Below are 25,601 nucleotides of genomic sequence, written 5' to 3'. Positions count from 1 at the left end.
ATCTATAAAACTAACTTTTTTATGACAGCATATATTCCTGAAATAAATTATGAAATCATTCAACGCTAAAATCTGTTTATTTAACTAAGCGGACGGGTTCGCCCCAAGGAGAAAATTGACGCGGCGAGACCTCTTGGACATAGAGAAATGACACACACTCACTATTTATGTGTCTATGAAACATGATTTTTTTCTGTAATTTATATTGTAATATACAAAAAGGGTATTGAAAATTGAAACAAATATGGCGACACTACAAACTGTCAGGATCTTTATTTTTTTTCTTACTCTCTACTTAGTTCCTTACAATAGCAAAACTTAATGGCTTCTTATAATTATTATATTGTATATCATAAAATTAAGATTTCTTTTCTTTCCTTGAGCCGATTTTAATGAAATAAAGCTTATATTTATTTCTCTGCTACGCTCAAGTTAACTTGAAAACCCCATTAAAATTCGTTTAGTAGTTTTGTATAACACCGCGTACAAACAGACAGTGCTTTCATACCCCCTCCATGGTAGCGTTAAACGTTTAACGCAACCTTGTTGGAAGTCGCATTAGAAGTATAACTTCAAAAACAATTAAATGGAGAATGGAGACATGGAGGTGTTGAAAATTATGGTATGTTTCACAACAGCGTATTGTCAATGAAAGTGGAGGGCCAACATTTTCTGTTACATAATGTTCGCAGGCTTTCACGGCCATTGTCTGAAGTAGTTTGGCTCCTGGGTTGTAGCCGCGTCCTTGGCGAATAATTCACCGACGTTTCGGTCGACATTGCAGTCGCCATCATCAGGCTACGATTCACCGATGTATCGGTTGACTTTGCAGTCGCCATCATCAGGCTACTGATGATGGCGACTTCAATGTCGACCGAAACGTTGGTGAATTATTCGTCAAGGACGCGGCTACAACCCAGAAGCCAAGCTACTTCATTTTCTGTTACAGTTTATTCCTGTAGCCGAATGTTTCTTTAAAAGTCACACTTATTATTTTCAGTCAGGAAAAATCAGGCGAAGATTGTTACTGGCTTTGCAGGCCAAGCTGTCAAAGATGTAACTGAATTTTCTGAAATTTGTAGAAAGAGTCCTACAGATTTAATTTGGCCATGAGTCAGCAGCTTCTTTTCATTCAGCCTGACCCCTTCAGGGACACACAAACCCATACCATTGTCAGGGAAAAACAGTCGAAATTACTTGATATGCCTCTTAAATGAACGGGTAAAGTTTCCCAAATCAACCCCTCTAGCCCGTGCCATATGTTTGGGACCTGCTGCTTGGCAAAAAAAAAAATAATAATTTGGGTGTGTCAAATTTAACAGAGGCATGGTGCAAAATTCTTCATTGGACTTAAGAATGGCCCTGTACAAACAAAATGTTACAATAGTCATTTATTTTATGAAAACAGTTTTCATCTGAAAATCTACACATAATTTCCATCCAAAATATTCAAATTATTAGTTTCATTGTAAATAAGTAATCTTGCCGTACGTCCGTACTGGCATAAATCATCACGTTTCAACTATCTCATCACAAATTTGTTGTATAAAAATTCAAATATACATTACAACGTATAATAATTGTTTTTATACGTTCATTTCTCGGTGTGACGTACGGGAAACAAGTGTCTAACAGTAACCAACTGTAAATAAAGGATTAAGGTAAGGTTTAAAGTCACACGACTACGTATAGACAATAAGACAAAGACAAAATGAAATAATTGTGAACTTCGAACCACACCTCTTCCCAAACATTCCCTAGCCATATTGTTGCGCGTCCTTCGTGACAAAAGAAACTGGTCTAAGAAACTGCAAAGCTGGTGAATACATCCGTGAAAGGATCGCAAGGGCCAAACGCAAACAGAATAACGTGGGAATAAATACCACGGGATCCAAATCCATCGCGCTGGCCGCTGTGGTTATCGGAAACGACGCCGATGAGGAATTCGCCCTCACGCGGTTTCGAGGGTTAAAAAAAATTTTTAAAAAATTCTTCAGTCACGTGCTGGGTCTACATTCACGCCGGCCGGAACGAGGCATGCGGCCGACCGAGGCGATTCGCAAGGCCACTGCAACCGAACTGTAAAGAGCCCCAGGGGAAAAGGGCCTTTTCCGCTTGGAGTGTTGATTATTGCCGAACTCCGACCCACATTATTGCAGGGCTAACCTTCGCCCGCGCCCTTTTTATCCGGTTCCTTTCTTCCTGGGAGCTGCGTCAGCGCGAAGCCAGCGAATATCACGTCCCGAGAGCGCGGGAACAAGATTTTTTTTTTTCCCTCACACGCATCCGAAATCGGTAGAATTGCTGATTTCATATTAATCTTTTATGCTTTTCCCCTTCTTCAGCTGTTCCCTTCCGCCGCCGCCCCATACTTCCACCTTTGTGCGCCCTTCGCAATCATGCGCCCCTTTATCTTCCTCCGAGGGTTTTTTCCTCTCTCTCTCTCTCTCTCTCTCTCTCTCTCTCTCTCCACACACTCGCTCCAGGGAACCAGACACGGATTCAGATAGACCGTATCTTCTTTTCCTCTCTCCATTTTTTTGCCTGCGGATGGAGTGCGCCGAGAGAATAATAACAATAATAAAACAGGAGAGTACATTTTGAGAGAGAGAGTTCCGAAGAACTGGGTTGTCTAAAAATAAGAGTTTCCTTTTATGCTCAAAAATATTTTGAGCGAAGACCTTGAAATACCTTGTTCGTACACTTTTAATTTTTTTTTGTTGCCGTATTACGTTAGTATGTTTTTCTTAGGCGTTTCGGTTGACATTGCATTCGCCATCATCAGGAAAGTATTTGCCGGCAGATGATCTGTGTCGTTCGCCTGCCTTCATATATGATTAGTAGAGACCGGAAAAATTCGCGTATTCATTTCACGATATGCTAGAATCCAAACAACTGTACATTTATATTGCTTCTGTGATTGGCTTACAGTTTATCTGAAGGACTTTTAGCCAATGGGAAACCTTCAACCAAAAAAGTATCGAATCGCAAGCGTCCCAATTGAGAAGTGTCACGAGTCAATAGCCAATGAGCAAGTGGCATTTTCCTGAGTATGTAGAGGGTTGTGGAGTCTATCCTAGAGGTCATCGAAAGCGCGAATTTTTCCAGTCTCTAAAGATTAGTCGTGTATACTACAGATATTACGTTCCACATAATATATATTTAGCGTATCTTCCTGTACACGGTACTGGCTCTAGCGATAAACAGAAATATTTTTGGAACTATGTTCATTGATGGGGGCATGTATTTTCCGCGAAAATATTTCCAGTCTGGCTGAGAGTTACAGCACTGTGGCATGCTCGGTGTTTCCGTGATTGGTTGAGTTTTCTTTCAGGAACGTGTTTACTGCTGGCACACGAATCACAGCCATTCAGCGCAGGAGCAACCGCGTCCTGAATGGCTGGGCCAAATAAGGCAACGCTTCCCTTGCAGACGGTCGCCAGTCACGAGGAAGAAACTATTAAATGTATTTGATATTAAAAGATTGTTTATTAGAGCTGCAATAATTAATATGTATCAAAGGGATATTCAGTTAAATTATATAGATCATAACTATCCTACACGGCATAGACAGAATATAAAATTACAAATCCCTCAATTTCATAAAACAATTAGCTCAGAGAACTTAAGAATTTTTGCTTCCAAAAATTGATATTCTTCCTGCAAAACTAAAAACTGAAAATTATTTTCAAATGAAGAAAATATGTTAATATTTGGCTACATAATTTAACTGATGAAGAGATCACTTTAGTATTTAAGTAAGTTTTATATATTGATATAACTTTGTACCTGTACTTTACTTAAATACTAATTTTTATTTAATTAATTATATATTCATTTATTCATGTTACAATGTTATAATTTTTACGTTATTTGTTATACATAATATAGAATTTTAATATATTGCTCTTTTTAACTTTCATCTTTATATAACTAATGTAAAGTTTCTTAGGTTATATTTTATATATTTATTTCTCAGTTATTATACATTTACAAATGTTTACAATCGTCAAAATACCGCATGTAATTTGAAGTGACTAGATGCACTCACATACAAGCTTGCTTTCGTGAGTGCTAAATTTCCTGGTTAATTAAGTGAATATTGTTAACAAAGTGTAAAAAAATGGGAAATAAATTATTATTATTATTAAGAAACTACTGGTTCGGCGGACCTTATTGCAGTCTAAAGAGCGGTAAGAATTTTTTTTTACGAAAAATACATGGCCGTATACATCGATATGTCTGCCATTTCTGAATGGCCTGCAAATGTAACCTACAGCTGTGACGTGTATTTTAGTTAGATACATCAAGTATACATACATATTTATAATATTTTACTTGTTTCTTGAAACACAACTGTCAAAGTTATTAGCAAAATTAATTAAACTTGCTAGGATTATAGTTTAGTATTTTTGGATAAATATTTCTTAATTTTTTTTTAATGTCACAGATTCGCAATATAAATATATAAATTATATACATTTTTTAAGATTGCTTTTCTCTCGAACCGTCAGCAAAAATAAAGTGTATGGTATACAACAAGTTATATTAAATATATATATATGCATACATATATTTGCAGATTCTAAACTTGTGGTAAAAATGTAAGTAACAACCTACAATTTTGGATCCATCATGACAACCTGTTGTAAAATTTTGTTTTACTCCGTTTTACCGCTAGTTTTGGAAGCATCGATTTGCGAAACGTACAAACACATGCACGTTTCACAAAATAATTCTGATGTTGGAGATAGTTGTCTTTCGTTCTCTTCTGTTTTTGGAATACTATTGTGTTTGTTTCGTCTTTTCGTTTTGTCATGTTTTTGTTTCGTTTCAACTGTTGTGCTGAATTTTTTTGAGTTCAATATTTTTGTGCTGTCATCATTTGTGGGGGTTTTTCGTTATGTTAGTCCAATTTTCTTTGTATTTTCTTTGTTTGTTGACCATATTCCTGTTATGGAATATTATGTGGTGTTTATATCCTGTTGACAACAGCAATTTTTTGCTTAATTTGTGTTTTTGTATTTTGTGTTTTTTGTAGTTTTCTTCTACAGACATGCATGTGCTTAGCAATGGCGTATATACGAAAGCTTACATCAAGTCAGTTGTAACCTCGCGGGAAAGAGAAACTTGTCCGGAGGTGGACGATATCCAGGCTGCGCCTAGGCGCGCCAGGAGCAAGCATCACCCTCGCCTGCAGGTCGGATATCGCTGGGAGCGCGAGCCAATAGCCGGGCGCAGACTCTGATAACCTCGCACCGGGCTGCCTCAGGGCCAGGGGCGGGGAGGGGGCGGGATATACGAGGGTGCTCCGGCCGCCATCGCTGCTGGCAGGACAAACTTGCCGCGCGGTTTCACTCCAGTTCGAACCTCTGTTTATTCAAGAGAAGCCTAAGATGTACATCAAGTTCTGTCCCTGCCTGAACACGCCCGAATATTCACCTTCGGCCAACCTCGGGATTTGTTTTATTTTTGCGCAGGAAAAATGAATTCAAATATTAAACGTGGTCGGTTAGGTTAGCTACATTAAAACACTTTAAAACGCTACGGACGGTTAGTTAGGTTAGTACAGCTACATTAAAATAAACAGAGAAATATTAATATATCTAAATAAACCCGAGGTTGGCCGAAGGTGAATATTCGGGCGTGTTCGGGCAGGGACAGAACACGATGTACATCTTAGGCTTCCCTTTATTCAATTACGAATCTCATAGAGAAAATATATTGTAATGCCTACAGGCATAAGGACGGCGTGGAACGCCATAGCATGGCAAGGATTGAGAAGGGGTATTTGTAACACTACAACAACATTAAACAGTAATAAAGTTTTAATCCAAACAAAAATAAATAACAAGGTGATTATTTACGTAACAAAAAAAAACCAATATGGTTTTTTAAAGTGCTTAACACATACAGCAAAAGTGAACGAGCCATTATCAAGGCCACAAAAAAGGTGAGAGTTTACGTAACAAACAAACCAAAATGGTTTGTTAAAGTGCTTATCACACACAGCAAAAGTGAACGAGCCATTATCAAGGCTACAAAAAAGGTGATAGTTTACGCCGGCGCAACGTGGTACAAAACATGCGCGGTCCCATTAAGGGCCATAAAAAGGGGCGTCAGAATGAAGACGCATTGAAACTGCTAAATTATAACATTGTCAATACAGAGGGAAAACCCACTACATTATGCGCATTACGTGCGTTACAAAAGCAAGTTACATTTTCTTAAAATGAGTTATTTACGTTACGGTTTACGTACGTCGACGGCTCAGGGGAGAACAGTTATCAACAAAGTGAAGTGAAGTTAAATTAAATTAAGTTACATGAAAACCAAACGTAAATTTTCCAGGTGGCGATCGAAAGGGAATTTAGACAAAATACACAAAATTTAACAAACATTTACATTATGGCAAGGGCCACCGCCTCACTCCAACTTACATTTTCTTTGCCCCGAGGTCGCGCACGTCGTACAAAGTTAAAGTCTGACTGACTGACTACATGCTGGCTAACAACTACTCGAGCTCTCGAAAGAGACTAAAACGAGATCAGACGAGCTAGTAGATACAAGCTGAACAAGACCGAATAATTCGAAAACTCCTGTTTTTATAACATATGTGCCGCGCAGTGCGCATGCGCCGAACGGAGGAGGGGAGGCGAGAAGCAAGCAGGCACACACTAGGAGGGGGAAGGAAGGAGGGGAGAAGCAAGCAGGCACACACTAGGAGGGGGAAGGAAGGAGGGGAGAAGCAAGCAGGCACACACTAGGAGGGGGAAGGAAGGAGGGGACGATGAGCCGCCGCCCGCGCAGACGCGCGGTGCTTGAACGAAGCGGCAATCCTAACGCTTCATTATGAAGTTTTAAAATAGGCTAAACAATACATACCGAAAGACATTATAAGATAAATTAAAACCAACTGATTAAAAAAAAAAAACAGTTTTGAAGCTCTTCGTAAAAACTATTCAAAAAATTAAGTTGTTTAATCAGAGATTCTGTTTATTACAATTTATTGGTCAAGAGAAGTAAATATAAAAAACAAATATATTGTGCGGTAAATGTACATTCTTACATCATTGAAGATCTTCATTTATTTTGAATTTTAACTTTTCTTTACGACATTGAAATAAATTTGAACGTGAAAGTGACTACTCTCAAGATTTGAAATATTTACCAAACCAAAAAATTCGTTAATGCTTGGTTATTTTCTAAGGCAAGTAATTCAGAATATAATACACGAAGAAAAATGTAACGAGATACATATTTTCAGTTAAACTCTTTTTTATATTGTTTTCACATTTATTTAATAATTTTAAGCTTGAAGACAATCGAAATACGAAAGGAATCCAAGCAAAATAAACGGAGATAAAACGACAAACTAATAAAATCTCACAATTAAACGCTAAGACACCGTACATCTCATGACAATAATACGAAAAATTAAAATAGAAAAATACTGTCAAAGAACAATAAAACAAAATAGTATAGAGAATATTCTGAGGACTTATATTAACATAATGTAAAATAAATTGACAGGAAAATTACTTTAGTTAATATTTAGTTATATAAAGTAAGAGAGAGAGAGTTTGTTGAACAAAGTGTAAGCGAGGCAAAAATATTTGCAAGTTATGTAATGAGAGATGCAGTGAGTAGTGTCTGGCCCTCATAGGGAGCTACGGAGGCCCGTCCTAGTGCAGAGGCGATGAGGTAAGTTGTGAGCCCCGGGTGTTAGTTGACTCTCGCAGGTCTTCGCCCCCGGCCCCCTGGGAGCCGGGAAGTTGTGCCCGCTAGTTCCCGAGCGAGGGACCCAGCTGTTGGCCCAGGCCAGCGACAGCAGCGCCGAGGCGGCCGTGCGGGGAACTTGCCCCCGGGGGAAGCAGACGTCTGCGAGCCTCGAGGGGTGATGTATGGTCACCCGGCTGGTAGTTCTTAAACCCACCGCTGAGCGCTGCTCGCCGAATGTAAAGAAAGACCTGAACGCGGAGAGGGAACGCTGTAAAACACAGAAAGAGGAATGTGTTGCAAGGGGGCTGAGATTCTTTCAGGAACAGGAAATCCGACAATTTACGTTTTCCTGGAACAGTCTCCGAGTGGGCGGTGTTGGCCGGGGATCCGCGCACATCCGGCTGTTAGACTGTGTGGGAAGCGGCTGGACGTGAAGGGAAGAAATTCGGCGTTTAAGAATTGGTCCTGAGAAACTTGCCGGCTCATAAATCTTCTGCAAGCTCAAGTCGAAGATAAAAAAAAAATTGTCGTCTGTAAAGTCGGTTTACGGATGATAGTTTAACGTAACAACGTCATAACAAAACATTGATGAAATGATTGAATACTTTTTTGAATAAAATTGAATCGTTTTTATTGAATTATCACTATTTTGCATGGATACAAAGAAGGAGTGAAATGAAAGCTACAATTTAATTGATAATTTTACTTTTATTTGCACTTATTAATTCAAATATGTTTATTACTTTAACGAACAGATTATTTTAACTATAACTTTTATACGTGTTTGCTATTTAACTTCTTCCAATCTGTGTTATTCTGTTAAGGATAGGACGATGATAGGAAAAGTAGGAAACGAATGGGAGTGTTTCAAGTTTAATGTGCCGCGAAAAAGTCAAATCGATGGTTGTTCCAATCGAGTGGACGAGAGATAGATGCGGCGCAAGCGTACAATGAGCGTAACGGGACAATGAGTCATCCTTTTTCGTGCGTGCAGCCGGCGTTCATCGATTTATTAGACGTTGTCACGTCAAAAAAATCTACGAAAATTTACTTTATCATGTGTGTTATCAAACACGTTTGTACTTTTCAGCATGGGAAAATGTTTTTAATAATATGTACGTAAGTTTTAAGTTGAAGTTTACAGATAATTTCAAGAATAAAATAATATAACAAAAAAATGAAAATTTACCTAAAGAGTATAGATATAACAAACTTTTGTATTTACGATCAACGAATATGTTCATAAAAACCGAACTTGCATTGGGGATGCTACAACGATTACGCGCTCTTATGATGTGTCAGTAATAACAATTAAAGGGCGTTAACGTCAAAAGTATTAAGATTTTTAATTTTGATGTACACTTATTTGGAAGTATAATAATTACTTGAAAGCAACTGCGTATAATATGGCAAACACAACATACAAATACATGCATTAAATGTAGATCCAACTAAGACTAATGCACACAAATATATTAGCAAACGATCAGAGACGAACATCAATGACTTGTTTCCCAGTGCAAACACACAGTAATTGCATACGGTTTTGGCACATCGTATAAGATATTTAATGTAGTGGCGAACCTACTGATCCAGACTAGTTGTACAACCAGGTCAAAATTTGGCACAAACTATATATAGTGTATGTATTGCTACAAATAATGCATTAAAAATTATGATAATAATTGTTGTTCGTCTCTGATCGTTGGATAATATATTTGTGTGCATTAGTCTTAGTTGGATCTACATATGATGCGTGTATTTGTGTGTTGTGTTTGCCATATTGTACGCAGTTGCTTTCAAGTAATTATTTTACTTCCAAACAAGTGTACATCAAAATTAAAAATCTTAATACTAATGACGTTAACGTTCTTTAATTGTTATTTCTGACACATCATAAAATGTGAAATTATTAAATGATGGGAGTAATTTTATATGCTATAAATATTCAAAACCAGACCCCACTCTAATTCTAAATTCCTAACATGCATGCGTCATTGTAACATATAGGAGGAGGAACTCACGTCGACGTTGATGCCCGGCTTGGGGAACACCTTGGTGGCCGGCGACTCCTTGGGCACGTAGCGGTAGAACTCCTCGTCGCTGCGGTACCACTTGATGGTGTAGAGCGGCGAGTCCTCCAGGTCGTAGTCGCAGGCCAGCTTGGCCGTGTCTCCCGCCCGCACGGCCTCCGGCACCCGGATCCTCACTCCCTTCAGCACCTCCACGCCTGCGGACAACACCTCGCGTCACTCCCTCGTGCGTGGCCTCCGGCACCCGGATCCTCACTCCCTTCAGCACCTCCACGCCTGCGGACAACACCTCGCGTCACTCCCTCGTGCGTGGCCTCCGGCACCCGGATCCTCACTCCCTTCAGCACCTCCACGCCTGCAACAACACCTCGCGTCACTCCCTCGTGCCTGGCCTCCGGCACCCGGATCCTCACTCCCTTCAGCACCTCCACGCCTACAACAACACCTCGCGTCACTCCCTCGTGCGTGGCCTCTGGCACCCGGATCCTCACTCCCTTCAGCACCTCCACGCCAGCAACAACACCTCGCGTCACTCCCTCGTGCGTGGCCTCTGGCACCCGGATCCTCACTCCCTTCAGCACCTCCACGCCTACAACAACACCTCGCGTCACTCCCTCGTGCGTGGCCTCTGGCACCCGGATCCTCACTCCCTTCAGCACCTCCACGCCTGACAACACCTCGCGTCACTCCCTCGTGCGTGGCCTCTGGCACCCGGATCCTCACTCCCTTCAGCACCTCCAGCCTGCAACAACACCTCGCGTCACTCCCTCGTGCGTGGCCTCTGGCACCCGGATCCTCACTCCCTTCAGCACCTCCACGCCTGCGGACAACACCTCGCGTCACTCCCTCGTGCGTGGCCTATGGCACCCGGATCCTCACTCCCTTCAGCACCTCCACGCCTGCAACAACACCTCGCGTCACTCCCTCGTGCCTGGCCTCCGGCACCCGGATCCTCACTCCCTTCAGCACCTCCACGCCTGCAACAACACCTCGCGTCACTCCCTCGTGCCTGGCCTCCGGCACCCGGATCCTCACTCTCTTCAGCACCTCCACGCCTGCGGACAACACCTGGCGTCACTCCGTCGTGCCTGGCCTCCGACACCCGGATCCTCACTCCCTTCAGAACCTCCACGCCTGCAACAACACCTCGCGTCACTCCCTCGTGCGTGGCCTCCGGCACCCGTATCCTCACTCCCTTCAGCACCTCCACGCCTGCAACAACACCTCGCGTCAGTCCCTCCTGCGTGGCCTCTGGCACCCGGATCCTCACTCCCTTCAGCACCTCCACGCCTGCGGACAACACCTCGCGTCACTCCCTCGTGCGTGGCCTATGGCACCCGGATCCTCACTCCCTTCAGCACCTCCACGCCTGCAACAACACCTCGCGTCACTCCCTCGTGCCTGGCCTCCGGCACCCGGATCCTCACTCCCTTTAGCACCTCCACGCCTGCAACAACACCTCGCGTCACTCCCTCGTGCCTGGCCTCCGGCACCCGGATCCTTACTCTCTTCAGCACCTCCACGCCTGCGGACAACACCTGGCGTCACTCCGTCGTGCCTGGCCTCCGACACCCGGATCCTCACTCCCTTCAGCACCTCCACGCCTGCAACAACACCTCGCGTCACTCCCTCGTGCGTGGCCTCCGGCACCCGTATCCTCACTCCCTTCAGCACCTCCACGCCTGCAACAACACCTCGCGTCAGTCCCTCCTGCGTGGCCTCTGGCACCCGGATCCTCACTCCCTTCAAAACCTCCACGCCTGCAACAACACCTCGCGTCACTCCCTCGTGCGTGGCCTCCGGCACCCGGATCCTCACTCCTTTCAGCACCTCCACGCCTGCGGACAACATCTCGCGTCACTCCCTCGTGCGTGGCCTCCGGCACCCGGATCCTCACTCCCTTCAGCACCTCCACGCCTGCAACAACACCTCGCGTCACTCCCTCGTGCGTGGCCTCTGGCACCCGGATCCTCACTCCCTTCAGCACCTCCACGCCTGCAACAACACCTCGCGTCACTCCCTCGTGCCTGGCCTCCGGCACCCGGATCCTCACTCCTTTCAGCACCTCCACGCCTGCGGACAACATCTCGCGTCACTCCCTCGTGCGTGGCCTCCGGCACCCGGATCCTCACTCCCTTCAGCACCTACACGCCTGCAACAACACCTAGCGTCACTCCCTCGTGCGTGGCCTCTGGCACCCGGATCCTCACTCCTTTCAGCACCTCCACGCCTGCAACAACACCTCGCGTCACTCCCTCGTGCCTGGCCTCCGGCACCCGGATCCTCACTCCTTTCAGCACCTCCACGCCTGCGGACAACATCTCGCGTCACTCCCTCGTGCGTGGCCTCCGGCACCCGGATCCTCACTCCCTTCAGCACCTCCACGCCTGCAACAACACCTCGCGTCACTCCCTCGTGCGTGGCCTCCGGCACCCGGATCCTCACTCCCTTCAGCACCTCCACGCCTGCGGACAACACCTCTCGTCACTCCCTCGTGCGTGGCCTCTGGCACCTGGATCCTCACTCCCTTCAGCATCTCCACGCCTGCGGACAACACCTCGCGTCACTCCGGGCCCTTGTGCGTGGCCTCTGGCACCCGGATCCTCAATCCCTTCAGCACCTCCACGCCTGCGGACAACACCTCGCGTCACTCCCTCGTGCGTGGCCTCCGGCACCCGGATCCTCACTCCCTTCAGCACCTCCACGCCTGCAACAACACCTCGCGTCACTCCCTCGTGCCTGGCCTCCGGCACCCGGATCCTCACTCTCTTCAGCACCTCCACGCCTGCAACAACACCTCGCGTCACTCCCTCGTGCCTGTCCTCTGGCACCCGGATCCTCACTCCCTTCAGCACCTCCACGCCTGCAACAACACCTCGCGTCACTCCCTCGTGCGTGGCCTCTGGCACCCGGATCCTCACTCCCTTCAACACCTCCACGCCTGCAACAACACCTCGCGTCACTCCCTCGTGCGTGGCCTCCGGCACCCGGATCCTCACTCCCTTCAGCACCTCCACACCTTCGGACAAAACCTCTCGTCACTCCCTCGTGCGTGGCCTCTGGCACCCGGATCCTCACTCCCTTCAGCACCTCCACGCCTGCGGACAACACCTCGCGTCACTCCCTCGTGCGTGGCCTACGGCACCCGGATCCTCACTCCCTTCAGCACCTCCACGCCTACAACAACACCTCGCGTCACTCCCTCGTGCCTGGCCTCCGGCAACCGGATCCTCACTATCTTCAGCACCTCCACGCCTGCGGACAACACCTGGCGTCACTCCCTGGTGCCTGGCCTCCGACAACCGGATCCTCACTCCCTTCAGCACCTCCACGCCTGCAACAACACCTCGCGTCACTCCCTCGTGCGTGGCCTCCGGCACCCGGATCCTCACTCCCTTCAGCACCTCCACGCCTGCAACAACACCTCGCGTTACTCCCTCGTGCGTGGCCTCTGGCACCCGGATCCTCACTCCCTTCAGCACCTCCACGCCTGCAACAACACCTCGCGTCACTCCCTCGTGCCTGGCCTCCGGCACCCGGATCCTCACTCCTTTCAGCACCTCCACGCCTGCGGACAACATCTCGCGTCAATCCCTCGTGCGTGGCCTTCGGCACCCGGATCCTCACTCCCTTCAGCACCTCCACGCCTGCAACAACACCTCTCGTCACTCCCTCGTGCGTGGCCTCTGGCACCCGGATCCTCACTCCCTTCAGCACCTCCACGCCTGCAACAACACATTGCGTCACTCCCTCGTGCCTGGCCTCCGGCACCCGGATCCTCACTCCTTTCAGCACCTCCACGCTTGCGGACAACATCTCGCGTCACTCCCTCGTGCGTGGCCTCCGGCACCCGGATCCTCACTCCCTTCAGCACCTCCACGCCTGCGGACAACACCTCTCGTCACTCCCTCGTGCGTGGCCTCTGGCACCTGGATCCTCACTCCCTTCAGCACCTCCACGCCTGCGGACAACACCTCGCGTCACTCCGGGCCCTGGTGCGTGGCCTCTGGCACCCGGATCCTCACTCCCTTCAGCACCTCCACGCCTGCGGACAACACCTCGCGTCACTCCCTCGTGCGTGGCCTCCGGCACCCGGATCCTCACTCCCTTCAGCACCTCCACGCCTGCAACAACACCTCGCGTCACTCCCTCGTGCCTGGCCTCCGGCACCCGGATCTTCATTCTCTTCAGCACCTCCACGCCTGCAACAACACCTCGCGTCACTCCCTCGTGCCTGGCCTCTGGCACCCGGATCCTCACTCCCTTCAGCACCTCCACGCCTGCGGACAACACCTCGCGTCACTCCGGGCCCTGGTGCGTGGCCTCTGGCACCCGGATCCTCACTCCCTTCAGCACCTCCACGCCTGCGGACAACACCTTGCGTCACTCCCTCGTGCGTGGCCTCCGGCACCCGGATCCTCACTGCTTTCAGCACCTCCACGCCTGCGGACAACACCTCGCGTCACTCCCTCGTGCCTGGCCTTTGGCACCCGGATCCTCACTCCCTTCAGCACCTCCACGCCTGCGGACAACACCTCGCGTCACTCCGGGCCCTGGTGCGTGGCCTCTGGCACCCGGATCCTCACACCCTTCAGCACCTCCACGCCTGCAACAACACCTCGCGTCACTCCCTCGTGCCTGGCCTCTGGCACCCGGATCCTCACTCCCTTCAGCACCTCCACGCCTGCGGACAACACCTCGCGTCACTCCGGGCCCTGGTGCGTGGCCTCTGGCACCCAGATCCTCACTCCCTTCAGCACCTCCACGCCTGCAACAACACCTCGCGTCACTCCCTCGTGCCTGGCCTCTGGCACCCGGATCCTCACTCTCTTCAGCACCTCCACGCCTGCGGACAACACCTCGCGTCACTCCGGGCCCTGGTGCGTGGCCTCTGGCACCCGGATCCTCACTCCCTTCAGCACCTCCACGCCTGCGGACAACACCTCGCGTCACTCCCTCGTGCGTGGCCTCCGGCAACCGGATCCTCACTCCCTTCAGCACCTCCACGCCTGCAACAACACCTCGCGTCACTCCCTCGTGCCTGGCCTCCGGCACCCGGATCCTCACTCTCTTCAGCACCTCCACGCCTGCAACAACACCTCGCGTCACTCCCTCGTGCCTGGCCTCTGGCACCCGGATCCTCACTCCCTTCAGAACCTCCAAGCCTGCGGACAACACCTCACGTCACTCCGGGCCCAGGTGCGTGGCCTCTGGCACCCGGATCCTCACTCCCTTCAGCACCTCCACGCCTGCGGACAACACCTCGCGTCACTCCCTCGTGCGTGGCCTCTGGCACCAGGATCCTCACTCCCTTCAGCACCTCCACGCCTGCGGACAACACCTCGCGTCACTCCGGGCCCTGGTGCGTGGCCTCTGGCACCCGGATCCTCACTCCGTTCAGCACCTCCACGCCTGCGGACAACATTTCGCGTCACTCCCTCGTGCGTGGCCTCCGGCACCCGGATCCTCACTCCCTTCAGCATCTCCACGCCTGCAACAACACCTCGCGTCACTCCCTCGTGCCTGGCCTCTGGCACCCGGATCCTCACTCCCTTCTTCACCTCCACGCCTGCGGAAAACACCTCGCGTCACTCCCTCGGGCGTGGCCTCCGGCACCCGGATCCTCACTCCCTTCAGCACCTCCACGCCTGCGGACAACACCTCGCGTCACTCCGGGCCCTGGTGCGTGGCCTCTGGCACCCGGATCCTCACTCCCTTCAGCACCTCCACGCCTGCAGACAACACCTGGCGTCACTCCCTCGTGCCTGGCCTCCGACACCCGGATCCTCACTCCCTTCAGCACCTCCACGCCTGCAACAACACCTCGCGTCACTCCCTCATGCGTGGCCTCCGGCACCCGGATCCTCACTCCCTTCAACACCTCCACGCCTGCAACAACACCTCGCGTCAATCCCTCGTGCGTGGCCTCTGGCACCCGGATCCTCACTCCCTTCAGCACCTCCACGCCTGCAACAACACCTCGCGGCACTCCCTCATTTGTGGCCTCTGGCACCCGGATCCTCACTCCCTTCAGCACCTCCACGCCTGCGGACAACACCTCGCGTCACTCCCTCGTGCCTGGCCTCCGGCACCCGGATCCTCACTCCTTTCAGCACCTCCACGCCTGCGGATAACATCTCGCGTCACTCCCTCGTGCGTGGCCTCCGGCACCCGGATCCTCACTCCCTTCAGCACCCCCACGCCTGCAACAACACCTCGCGTCACTCCCTCGTGCGTGGCCTTTGGCACCCGGATTCTGACTCCCTTCAGCACCTCCACGCCTGCAACAACACCTCGCGTCACTCCCTCGTGCCTGGCCTCCGGCACCCGGATCCTCACTCCCTTCAGCACCTCCACGCCTGCGGACAACACCTCGCGTCACTCCCTCGTGCGTGGCCTCTGGCACCCGTATCCTCACTCCCTTCAGCACCTCCACGCCTGCGGACAACACCTCGCGTCACTCCCTCGTGCGTGGCCTCTGGCACCCGGATCCTCACTCCCTACAGCTCCTCCACGCCTGCGGACAACACCTCGCGTCACTCCCTCGTGCCTGGCCTCTGGCACCCGGATCCGCACTCCCTTCAACACCTCCACGCCTGCAACAACACCTCGCGTCAATCCCTCGTGCGTGGCCTCTGGCACCCGGATCCTCACTCCCTTCAGCACCTCCACGCCTGCAACAACACCTCGCGGCACTCCCTCATTTGTGGCCTCTGGCACCCGGATCCTCACTCCCTTCAGCACCTCCACGCCTGCGGACAACACCTCGCGTCACTCCCTCGTGCCTGGCCTCCGGCACCCGGATCCTCACTCCTTTCAGCACCTCCACGCCTGCGGATAACATCTCGCGTCACTCCCTCGTGCGTGGCCTCCGGCACCCGGATCCTCACTCCCTTCAGCACCCCCACGCCTGCAACAACACCTCGCGTCACTCCCTCGTGCGTGGCCTTTGGCACCCGGATTCTGACTCCCTTCAGCACCTCCACGCCTGCAACAACACCTCGCGTCACTCCCTCGTGCCTGGCCTCCGGCACCCGGATCCTCACTCCCTTCAGCACCTCCACGCCTGCGGACAACACCTCGCGTCACTCCCTCGTGCGTGGCCTCTGGCACCCGTATCCTCACTCCCTTCAGCACCTCCACGCCTGCGGACAACACCTCGCGTCACTCCCTCGTGCGTGGCCTCTGGCACCCGGATCCTCACTCCCTACAGCTCCTCCACGCCTGCGGACAACACCTCGCGTCACTCCCTCGTGCCTGGCCTCTGGCACCCGGATCCGCACTCCCTTCAGCACCTCCACGCCTGCGGACAACACCTCGCGTCACTCCCTCGTGCGTGGCCTTTGGCACCCGGATCCTCACTCCCTTCAGCACCTCCACGCCTGCGGACAACATCTCGCGTCACTCCCTCGTGCGTGGCCTCCGGCACCCGGATCCTCACTCCCTTCAGCACCTCCACGCCTGCGGACAACACCTCGCGTCACTCCTTCGTGCGTGGCCTCTGGCACCCGGATCCTCACTCCCTTCAGCACCTCCACGCCTGCGGACAACACCTCGCGTCACTCCCTCGTGCGTGGCCTCTGGCACCCGGATCCTCACTCCCTTCAGCACCTCCACGCCTGCGGACAACACCTCGCGTCACTCCCTCGTGCGTGGCCTCCGGCACCCGGATCCTCACTCCCTTCAGCACCTCCACGCCTGCAACAACACCTCGCGTCACTCCCTCGTGCGTGGCCTCTGGCACCCGGATCCTCACTCCCTTCAGCACCTCCACGCCTGCAACAACACCTCGCGTCACTCCCTCGTGCCTGGCCTCCGGCACCCGGATCCTCACTCCCTTCAGCATCTCCACGCCTGCGGACAACACCTCGCGTCACTCCCTCGTGCGTAGCCTCTGGCACCCGGATCCTCACTCCCTTCAGCACCTCCACGCCTGCGGACAACATCTCGCGTCACTCCCTCGTGCGTGGCCTCCGGCACCCGGATCCTCACTCCCTTCAGCACCTCCACGCCTGCAACAACACCTCGCGTAACTCCCTCGTGCCTGGCCTCTGGCACCCGGATCCTCACTCCCTTCAGCAACTCCACGCCTGCGGACAACACCTCGCGTTACTCCCTCGTGCGTGGCCTCTGGCACCCGGATCCTCACTCCCTTCAGCACCTCCACGCCTGCGGACAACACCTCGCGTCACTCCCTCGTGCGTGGCCTCTGGCACCCGGATCCTCACTCCCTTCAGCACCTCCACGCTTGCAACAACACCTCGCGTCACTCCCTCCTGCCTGGCCTCTGGCACCCGGATCCTCACTCCCTTCAGCACCTCCACGCCTGCGGACAACAACTCGCGTCACTCCCTCGTGCGTGGCCTTTGGCACCCGGATCCTCACTCCCTTCAGCACCTCCACGCCTGCGGACAACACCTCGCGTCACTCCCTCGTGCGTGGCCTCTGGCACCCGGATCCTCACTCCCTTCAGCACCTCCACGCCTGCAACAACAGCTCGCGTCACTCCCTCGTGCGTGGCCTTTGGCACCCGGATCCTCACTCCCTTCAGCACCTCCACGCCTACGGACAACACCTCGCGTCACTCCCTCGTGCGTGGCCTCTGGCACCCGGATCCTCACTCCCTTCAGCACCTCCACGCCTGCGGACAACACCTCGCGTCACTCCCTCGTGCGTGGCCTCTGGCACCCGGACCCTCACTCCCTTCAGCACCTCCACGCCTGCGGACAACACCTCGCGTCACTCCCTCGTGCGTGGCCTCTGGCACCCGGATCCTCACTCCCTTCAGCACCTCCACGCCTACGGACAACACCTCGCGTCACTCCCTCGTGCGTGGCCTCTGGCACCTGGATCCTCACTCCCTTCAGCACCTCCACGCCTGCGGAAAACACCTCGCGTCACTCCCTCGTGCGTGGCCTCTGGCACCCGGATCCTCACTCCCTTCATTACCTCCACGCCTACGGACAACACCTCGCGTCACTCCCTCGTGCGTGGCCTCTGGCACCTGGATCCTCACTCCCTTCAGCACCTCCACGCCTGCGGACAACACCTCGCGTCACTCCCTCGTGCGTGGCCTCTGGCACCCGGATCCTCACTCCCTTCAGCACCTCCACGCCTGCGGACAACACCTCGCGTCACTCCCTCGTGCGTGGCCTCTGGCACCCGGATCCTCACTCCCTTCAGCACCTCCAAGCCTACGGACAACACCTCGCGTCACTCCCTCGTGCGTGGCCTCTGGCACCCGGATCCTCACTGCCTTCAGCACCTCCACGCCTACGGACAACACCTCGCGTCACTCCCTCGTGCGTGGCCTCTGGCACCTGGATCCTCACTCCCTTCAGCACCTCCACGCCTGCGGACAACACCTCGCGTCACTCCCTCGTGCGTGGCCTCTGGCACCTGGATCCTCACTCCCTTCAGCACCTCCACGCCTGCGGACAACACCTCGCGTCACTCCCTCGTGCGTGGCCTCTGGCACCCGGATCCTCACTCCTTTCAGCACCTCCACGCCTGCGGACAACACCTTGCGTCACTCCCTCGTGCGTGGCCTCTGGCACCCGGATCCTCACTCCCTTCAGCACCTCCACGCCTACGGACAACACCTCGCGTCACTCCCTCGTGCGTGGCCTCTGGCACCCGGATCCTCACTCCCTTCAGCACCTCCACGCCTGCAACAACAGCTCGCGTCACTCCCTCGTGCGTGGCCTCCGGCACCCGGATCCTCACTCCCTTCAGCACCTCCACGCCTGCAACAACAGCTCGCGTCACTCCCTCATGCGTGGCCTCTGGCACCTGGATCCTCACTCCCTTCAGCACCTCCACGCCTGCGGACATCACCTCTCGTCACTCCCTCGTGCGTGGCCTCTGGCACCCGGATCCTCACTCCCTTCAGCACCTCCACGCCTGCGGACAACACCTCGCGTCACTTTCTCGTGCGTGGCCTCCGGCACCCGGATCCATACTCCCTTCAGCACCTCCACGCCTGCGGACAACACCTCGCGTCACTCCCTCGTGCGTGGCCTCCGGCACCCGGATCCTCACTCCCTTCAGCACCTCCACGCCTGCGGACAACACCTCGCGTCACTCCCTCGTGCGTGGCCTCCGGCACCCGGATCCTTACTCCCTTCAGCACCTCCACGCCTGCGGACAACATCTCGCGTCACTCCCTCGTGCGTGGCCTCCGGCACCCGGATCCTCACTCCCTTCAGCACCTCCACGCCTGCAACAACACCTCGCGTCACTCCCTCGTGCCTGGCCTCTGGCACCCGGATCCTCACTACCTTCAGCACCTCCACGCCTGCGGACAACACCTCGCGTCACTCCCTCGTGCGTGGCCTCTGGCACCCGGATCCTCACTCCCTTCAGCACCTCCACGCCTGCGGACAACACCTCGCGTCACTCCCTCGTGCGTGGCCTCTGGCACCCGGATCCTCACTCCCTTCAGCACCTCCACGCCTGCAACAACACCTCGCGTCACTCCCTCCTGCCTGGCCTCTGCCACCCGGATCCTCACTCCCTTCAGCACCTCCACGCCTGCGGACAACACTTCGCGTCACTCCCTCGTGCGTGGCCTCTGGCACCCGGATCCTCACTCCCTTCAGCACCTCCACGCCTGCGGACAACACCTCGCGTCACTCCCTCGTGCGTGGCCTCTGGCACCCGGATCCTCACTCCCTTCAGCACCTCTACGCCTGCGGACAACACCTCGCGTCACTCCCTCGTGCGTGGCTTCTGGCACCTGGATCCTCACTCCCTTCAGCACCTCCACGCCTGCGGACAACACATCGCGTCACTCCCTCGTGCGTGGCCTCTGGCACCCGGATCCTCACTCCCTTCAGCACCTCCACGCCTGCAACAACAGCTCGCGTCACTCCCTCGTGCGAGGCCTCTGGCACCTGGATCCTCACTCCCTTCAGCACCTCCACGCCTGCGGACATCACCTCTCGTCACTCCCTCGTGCGTGGCCTCTGGCACCCGGATTCTCACTCTTTTCAGCACCTCCACGCCTGCGGACAACACCTCGCGTCACTCCCTCGTGCGTGGCCTCCGGCACCCGGATCCTCACTCCCTTCAGCACCTCCACGCCTGCGGACAACACCTCGCGTCACTCCCTCGTGCGTGGCCTCCGGCACCCGGATCCTCACTCCCTTCAGCACCTCCACGCCTGCGGACAACACCTCGCGTCACTCCCTCGTGCGTGGCCTCTGGCACCCGGATCCTCACTCCCTTCAGCACCTCCACGCCTGCAACAACAGCTCGCGTCACTCCCTCGTGCGTGGCCTCAGGCACCTGGATCCTCACTCCCTTCAGCACCTCCACGCTGCGGACAACACCTCGCGTCACTCCCTCGTGCGTGGCATCCGGCACCCGGATCCTCACTCCCTTCAGCACCTCCACGCCTGCGGACAACACCTCGCGTCACTCCCTCGGGCGTGGCCTCTGGCACCCGGATCCTCACTCCCTTCAGCACCTCCACGCCTGCAACAACAGCTCGCGTCACTCCCTCGTGCGTGGCCTCTGGCACCTGGATCCTCACTCCCTTCAGCACCTCCACGCCTGCGGACAACACCTCGCGTCACTCCCTCGTGCGTGGCCTCCGGCACCCGGATCCTCACTCCCTTCAGCACCTCCACGCCTGCGGACAACACCTCGCGTCACTCCCTCGTGCGTGGCCTCTGGCACCCGGATCCTCACTCCCTTCAGCACCTCCACGCCTGCGGACAACACCTCGCGTCACTCCCTCGTGCGTGGCCTCCGGCACCCGGATCCTCACTCCCTTCAGCACCTTTACGCCTGCGGACAACACTCCGCGTCACTCCCTCGTGCGTGGCCTCCGGCACCCGGATCCTCACTCCCTTCAGCACCTCCACGCCTGCGGACAACACCTCGCGTCACTCCCTCGTGCGTGGCCTCCGGCACCCGGATCCTCACTCCCTTCAGCACCTCCACGCCTGCGGACAACACCTCGCGTCACTCCCTCGTGCGTGGCCTCCGGCACCCGGATCCTCACTCCCTTCAGCACCTCCACGCCTGCGGACAACACCTCGCGTCACTCCCTCGTGCGTGGCCTCCGGCACCCGGATCCTCACTCCCTTCAGCACCTCCACGCCTACGGACAACACCTCGCGTCACTCCCTCGTGCGTGGCCTCTGGCACCCGGATCCTCACTGCCTTCAGCACCTCCACGCCTACGGACAACACCTCGCGTCACTCCCTCGTGCGTGGCCTCTGGCACCTGGATCCTCACTCCCTTCAGCACCTCCACGCCTGCGGACAACACCTCGCGTCACTCCCTCGTGCGTGGCCTCTGGCACCTGGATCCTCACTCCCTTCAGCACCTCCACGCCTGCGGACAACACCTCGCGTCACTCCCTCGTGCGTGGCCTCTGGCACCCGGATCCTCACTCCCTTCAGCACCTCCACGCCTGCGGACAACACCTTGCGTCACTCCCTCGTGCGTGGCCTCCGGCACCCGGATCCTCACTCCCTTCAGCACCTCCACGCCTGCAACAACACCTCGCGTCACTCCCTCGTGCCTGGCCTCCGGCACCCGGATCTTCATTCTCTTCAGCACCTCCACGCCTGCAACAACACCTCGCGTCACTCCCTCGTGCCTGGCCTCTGGCACCCGGATCCTCACTTCCTTCAGCACCTCCACGCCTGCGGACAACACCTCGCGTCACTCCGGGCCCTGGTGCGTGGCCTCTGGCACCCGGATCCTCACTCCCTTCAGCACCTCCACGCCTGCGGACAACACCTTGCGTCACTCCCTCGTGCGTGGCCTCCGGCACCCGGATCCTCACTGCTTTCAGCACCTCACGCCTGCGGACAACACCTCGCGTCACTCCCTCGTGCCTGGCCTTTGGCACCCGGATCCTCACTCCCTTCAGCACCTCCACGCCTGCGGACAACACCTCGCGTCACTCCGGGCCCTGGTGCGTGGCCTCTGGCACCCGGATCCTCACTCCCTTCAGCACCTCCACGCCTGCAACAACACCTCGCGTCACTCCCTCGTGCCTGGCCTCTGGCACCCGGATCCTCACTCCCTTCAGCACCTCCACGCCTGCGGACAACACCTCGCGTCACTCCGGGCCCTGGTGCGTGGCCTCTGGCACCCAGATCCTCACTCCCTTCAGCACCTCCACGCCTGCAACAACACCTCGCGTCACTCCCTCGTGCCTGGCCTCTGGCACCCGGATCCTCACTCTCTTCAGCACCTCCACGCCTGCGGACAACACGTCGCGTCACTCCGGGCCCTGGTGCGTGGCCTCTGGCACCCGGATCCTCACTCCCTTCAGCACCTCCACGCCTGCGGACAACACCTCGCGTCACTCCCTCGTGCGTGGCCTCCGGCAACCGGATCCTCACTCCCTTCAGCACCTCCACGCCTGCAACAACACCTCGCGTCACTCCCTCGTGCCTGGCCTCCGGCACCCGGATCCTCACTCTCTTCAGCACCTCCACGCCTGCAACAACACCTCGCGTCACTCCCTCGTGCCTGGCCTCTGGCACCCGGATCCTCACTCCCTTCAGAACCTCCACGCCTGCGGACAACACCTCACGTCACTCCGGGCCCAGGTGCGTGGCCTCTGGCACCCGGATCCTCACTCCCTTCAGCACCTCCACGCCTGCGGACAACACCTCGCGTCACTCCCTCGTGCGTGGCCTCTGGCACCAGGATCCTCACTCCCTTCAGCACCTCCACGCCTGCGGACAACACCTCGCGTCACTCCGGGCCCTGGTGCGTGGCCTCTGGCACCCGGATCCTCACTCCGTTCAGCACCTCCACGCCTGCGGACAACATTTCGCGTCACTCCCTCGTGCGTGGCCTCCGGCACCCGGATCCTCACTCCCTTCAGCATCTCCACGCCTGCAACAACACCTCGCGTCACTCCCTCGTGCCTGGCCTCTGGCACCCGGATCCTCACTCCCTTCTTCACCTCCACGCCTGCGGAAAACACCTCGCGTCACTCCCTCGGGCGTGGCCTCCGGCACCCGGATCCTCACTCCCTTCAGCACCTCCACGCCTGCGGACAACACCTCGCGTCACTCCGGGCCCTGGTGCGTGGCCTCTGGCACCCGGATCCTCACTCCCTTCAGCACCTCCACGCCTGCAGACAACACCTGGCGTCACTCCCTCGTGCCTGGCCTCCGACACCCGGATCCTCACTCCCTTCAGCACCTCCACGCCTGCAACAACACCTCGCGTCACTCCCTCATGCGTGGCCTCCGGCACCCGGATCCTCACTCCCTTCAACACCTCCACGCCTGCAACAACACCTCGCGTCAATCCCTCGTGCGTGGACTCCGGCACCCGGATCCTCACTCCCTTCAGCACCTCCACGCCTGCAACAACACCTCGCGGCACTCCCTCATTTGTGGCCTCTGGCACCCGGATCCTCACTCCCTTCAGCACCTCCACGCCTGCGGACAACACCTCGCGTCACTCCCTCGTGCCTGGCCTCCGGCACCCGGATCCTCACTCCTTTCAGCACCTCCACGCCTGCGGATAACATCTCGCGTCACTCCCTCGTGCGTGGCCTCCGGCACCCGGATCCTCACTCCCTTCAGCACCCCCACGCCTGCAACAACACCTCGCGTCACTCCCTCGTGCGTGGCCTCTGGCACCCGGATTCTGACTCCCTTCAGCACCTCCACGCCTGCAACAACACCTCGCGTCACTCCCTCGTGCCTGGCCTCCGGCACCCGGATCCTCACTCCCTTCAGCACCTCCACGCCTGCGGACAACACCTCGCGTCACTCCCTCGTGCGTGGCCTCTGGCACCCGTATCCTCACTCCCTTCAGCACCTCCACGCCTGCGGACAACACCTCGCGTCACTCCCTCGTGCGTGGCCTCTGGCACCCGGATCCTCACTCCCTTCAGCTCCTCCACGCCTGCGGACAACACCTCGCGTCACTCCCTCGTGCCTGGCCTCTGGCACCCGGATCCGCACTCCCTTCAGCACCTCCACGCCTGCGGACAACACCTCGCGTCACTCCCTCGTGCGTGGCCTTTGGTACCCGGATCCTCACTCCCTTCAGCACCTCCACGCCTGCGGACAACATCTCGCGTCACTCCCTCGTGCGTGGCCTCCGGCACCCGGATCCTCACTCCCTTCAGCACCTCCACGCCTGCGGACAACACCTCGCGTCACTCCCTCGTGCGTGGCCTCTGGCACCCGGATCCTCACTCCCTTCAGCACCTCCACGCCTGCGGACAACACCTCGCGTCACTCCCTCGTGCGTGGCCTCTGGCACCCGGATCCTCACTCCCTTCAGCACCTCCACGCCTGCGGACAACACCTCGCGTCACTCCCTCGTGCGTGGCCTCCGGCACCCGGATCCTCACTCCCTTCAGCACCTCCACGCCTGCAACAACACCTCGCGTCACTCCCTCGTGCGTGGCCTCTGGCACCCGGATCCTCACTCCCTTCAGCACCTCCACGCCTGCAACAACACCTCGCGTCACTCCCTCGTGCCTGGCCTCCGGCACCCGGATCCTCACTCCGTTCAGCATCTCCACGCCTGCGGACAACACCTCGCGTCACTCCCTCGTGCGTAGCCTCTGGCACCCGGATCCTCACTCCCTTCAGCACCTCCACGCCTGCGGACAACATCTCGCGTCACTCCCTCGTGCGTGGCCTCCGGCACCCGGATCCTCACTCCCTTCAGCACCTCCACGCCTGCAACAACACCTCGCGTCACTCCCTCGTGCCTGGCCTCTGGCACCCGGATCCTCACTCCCTTCAGCAACTCCACGCCTGCGGACAACACCTCGCGTCACTCCCTCGTGCGTGGCCTCTGGCACCCGGATCCTCACTCCCTTCAGCACCTCCACGCCTGCG

General features: G+C 55.3%; 1 protein-coding gene across 1 annotated transcript in view; it reads right to left on the bottom strand.

Moving 5' to 3' along the window:
* The window catches only part of LOC134531386 (uncharacterized), a 485,737-nt gene that overhangs the window by 182,596 nt on the left and 277,540 nt on the right, over positions 1-25,601 (bottom strand). Inside the window, exon 2 of the mRNA XM_063367088.1 lies at positions 9,747-9,952. Coding sequence (XP_063223158.1) covers positions 9,747-9,952 — 206 coding nt within the window. The remainder of the gene's footprint in view (positions 1-9,746; positions 9,953-25,601) is intronic.

This window comes from Bacillus rossius, chromosome 3 (genome assembly GCF_032445375.1).
Source record: "Bacillus rossius redtenbacheri isolate Brsri chromosome 3, Brsri_v3, whole genome shotgun sequence".
Lineage (NCBI taxonomy): Eukaryota > Metazoa > Arthropoda > Insecta > Phasmatodea > Bacillidae > Bacillus > Bacillus rossius.
Note: the sequence above shows the minus strand (reverse complement) of the source record. Positions and strands in the feature narration are given on the sequence as shown.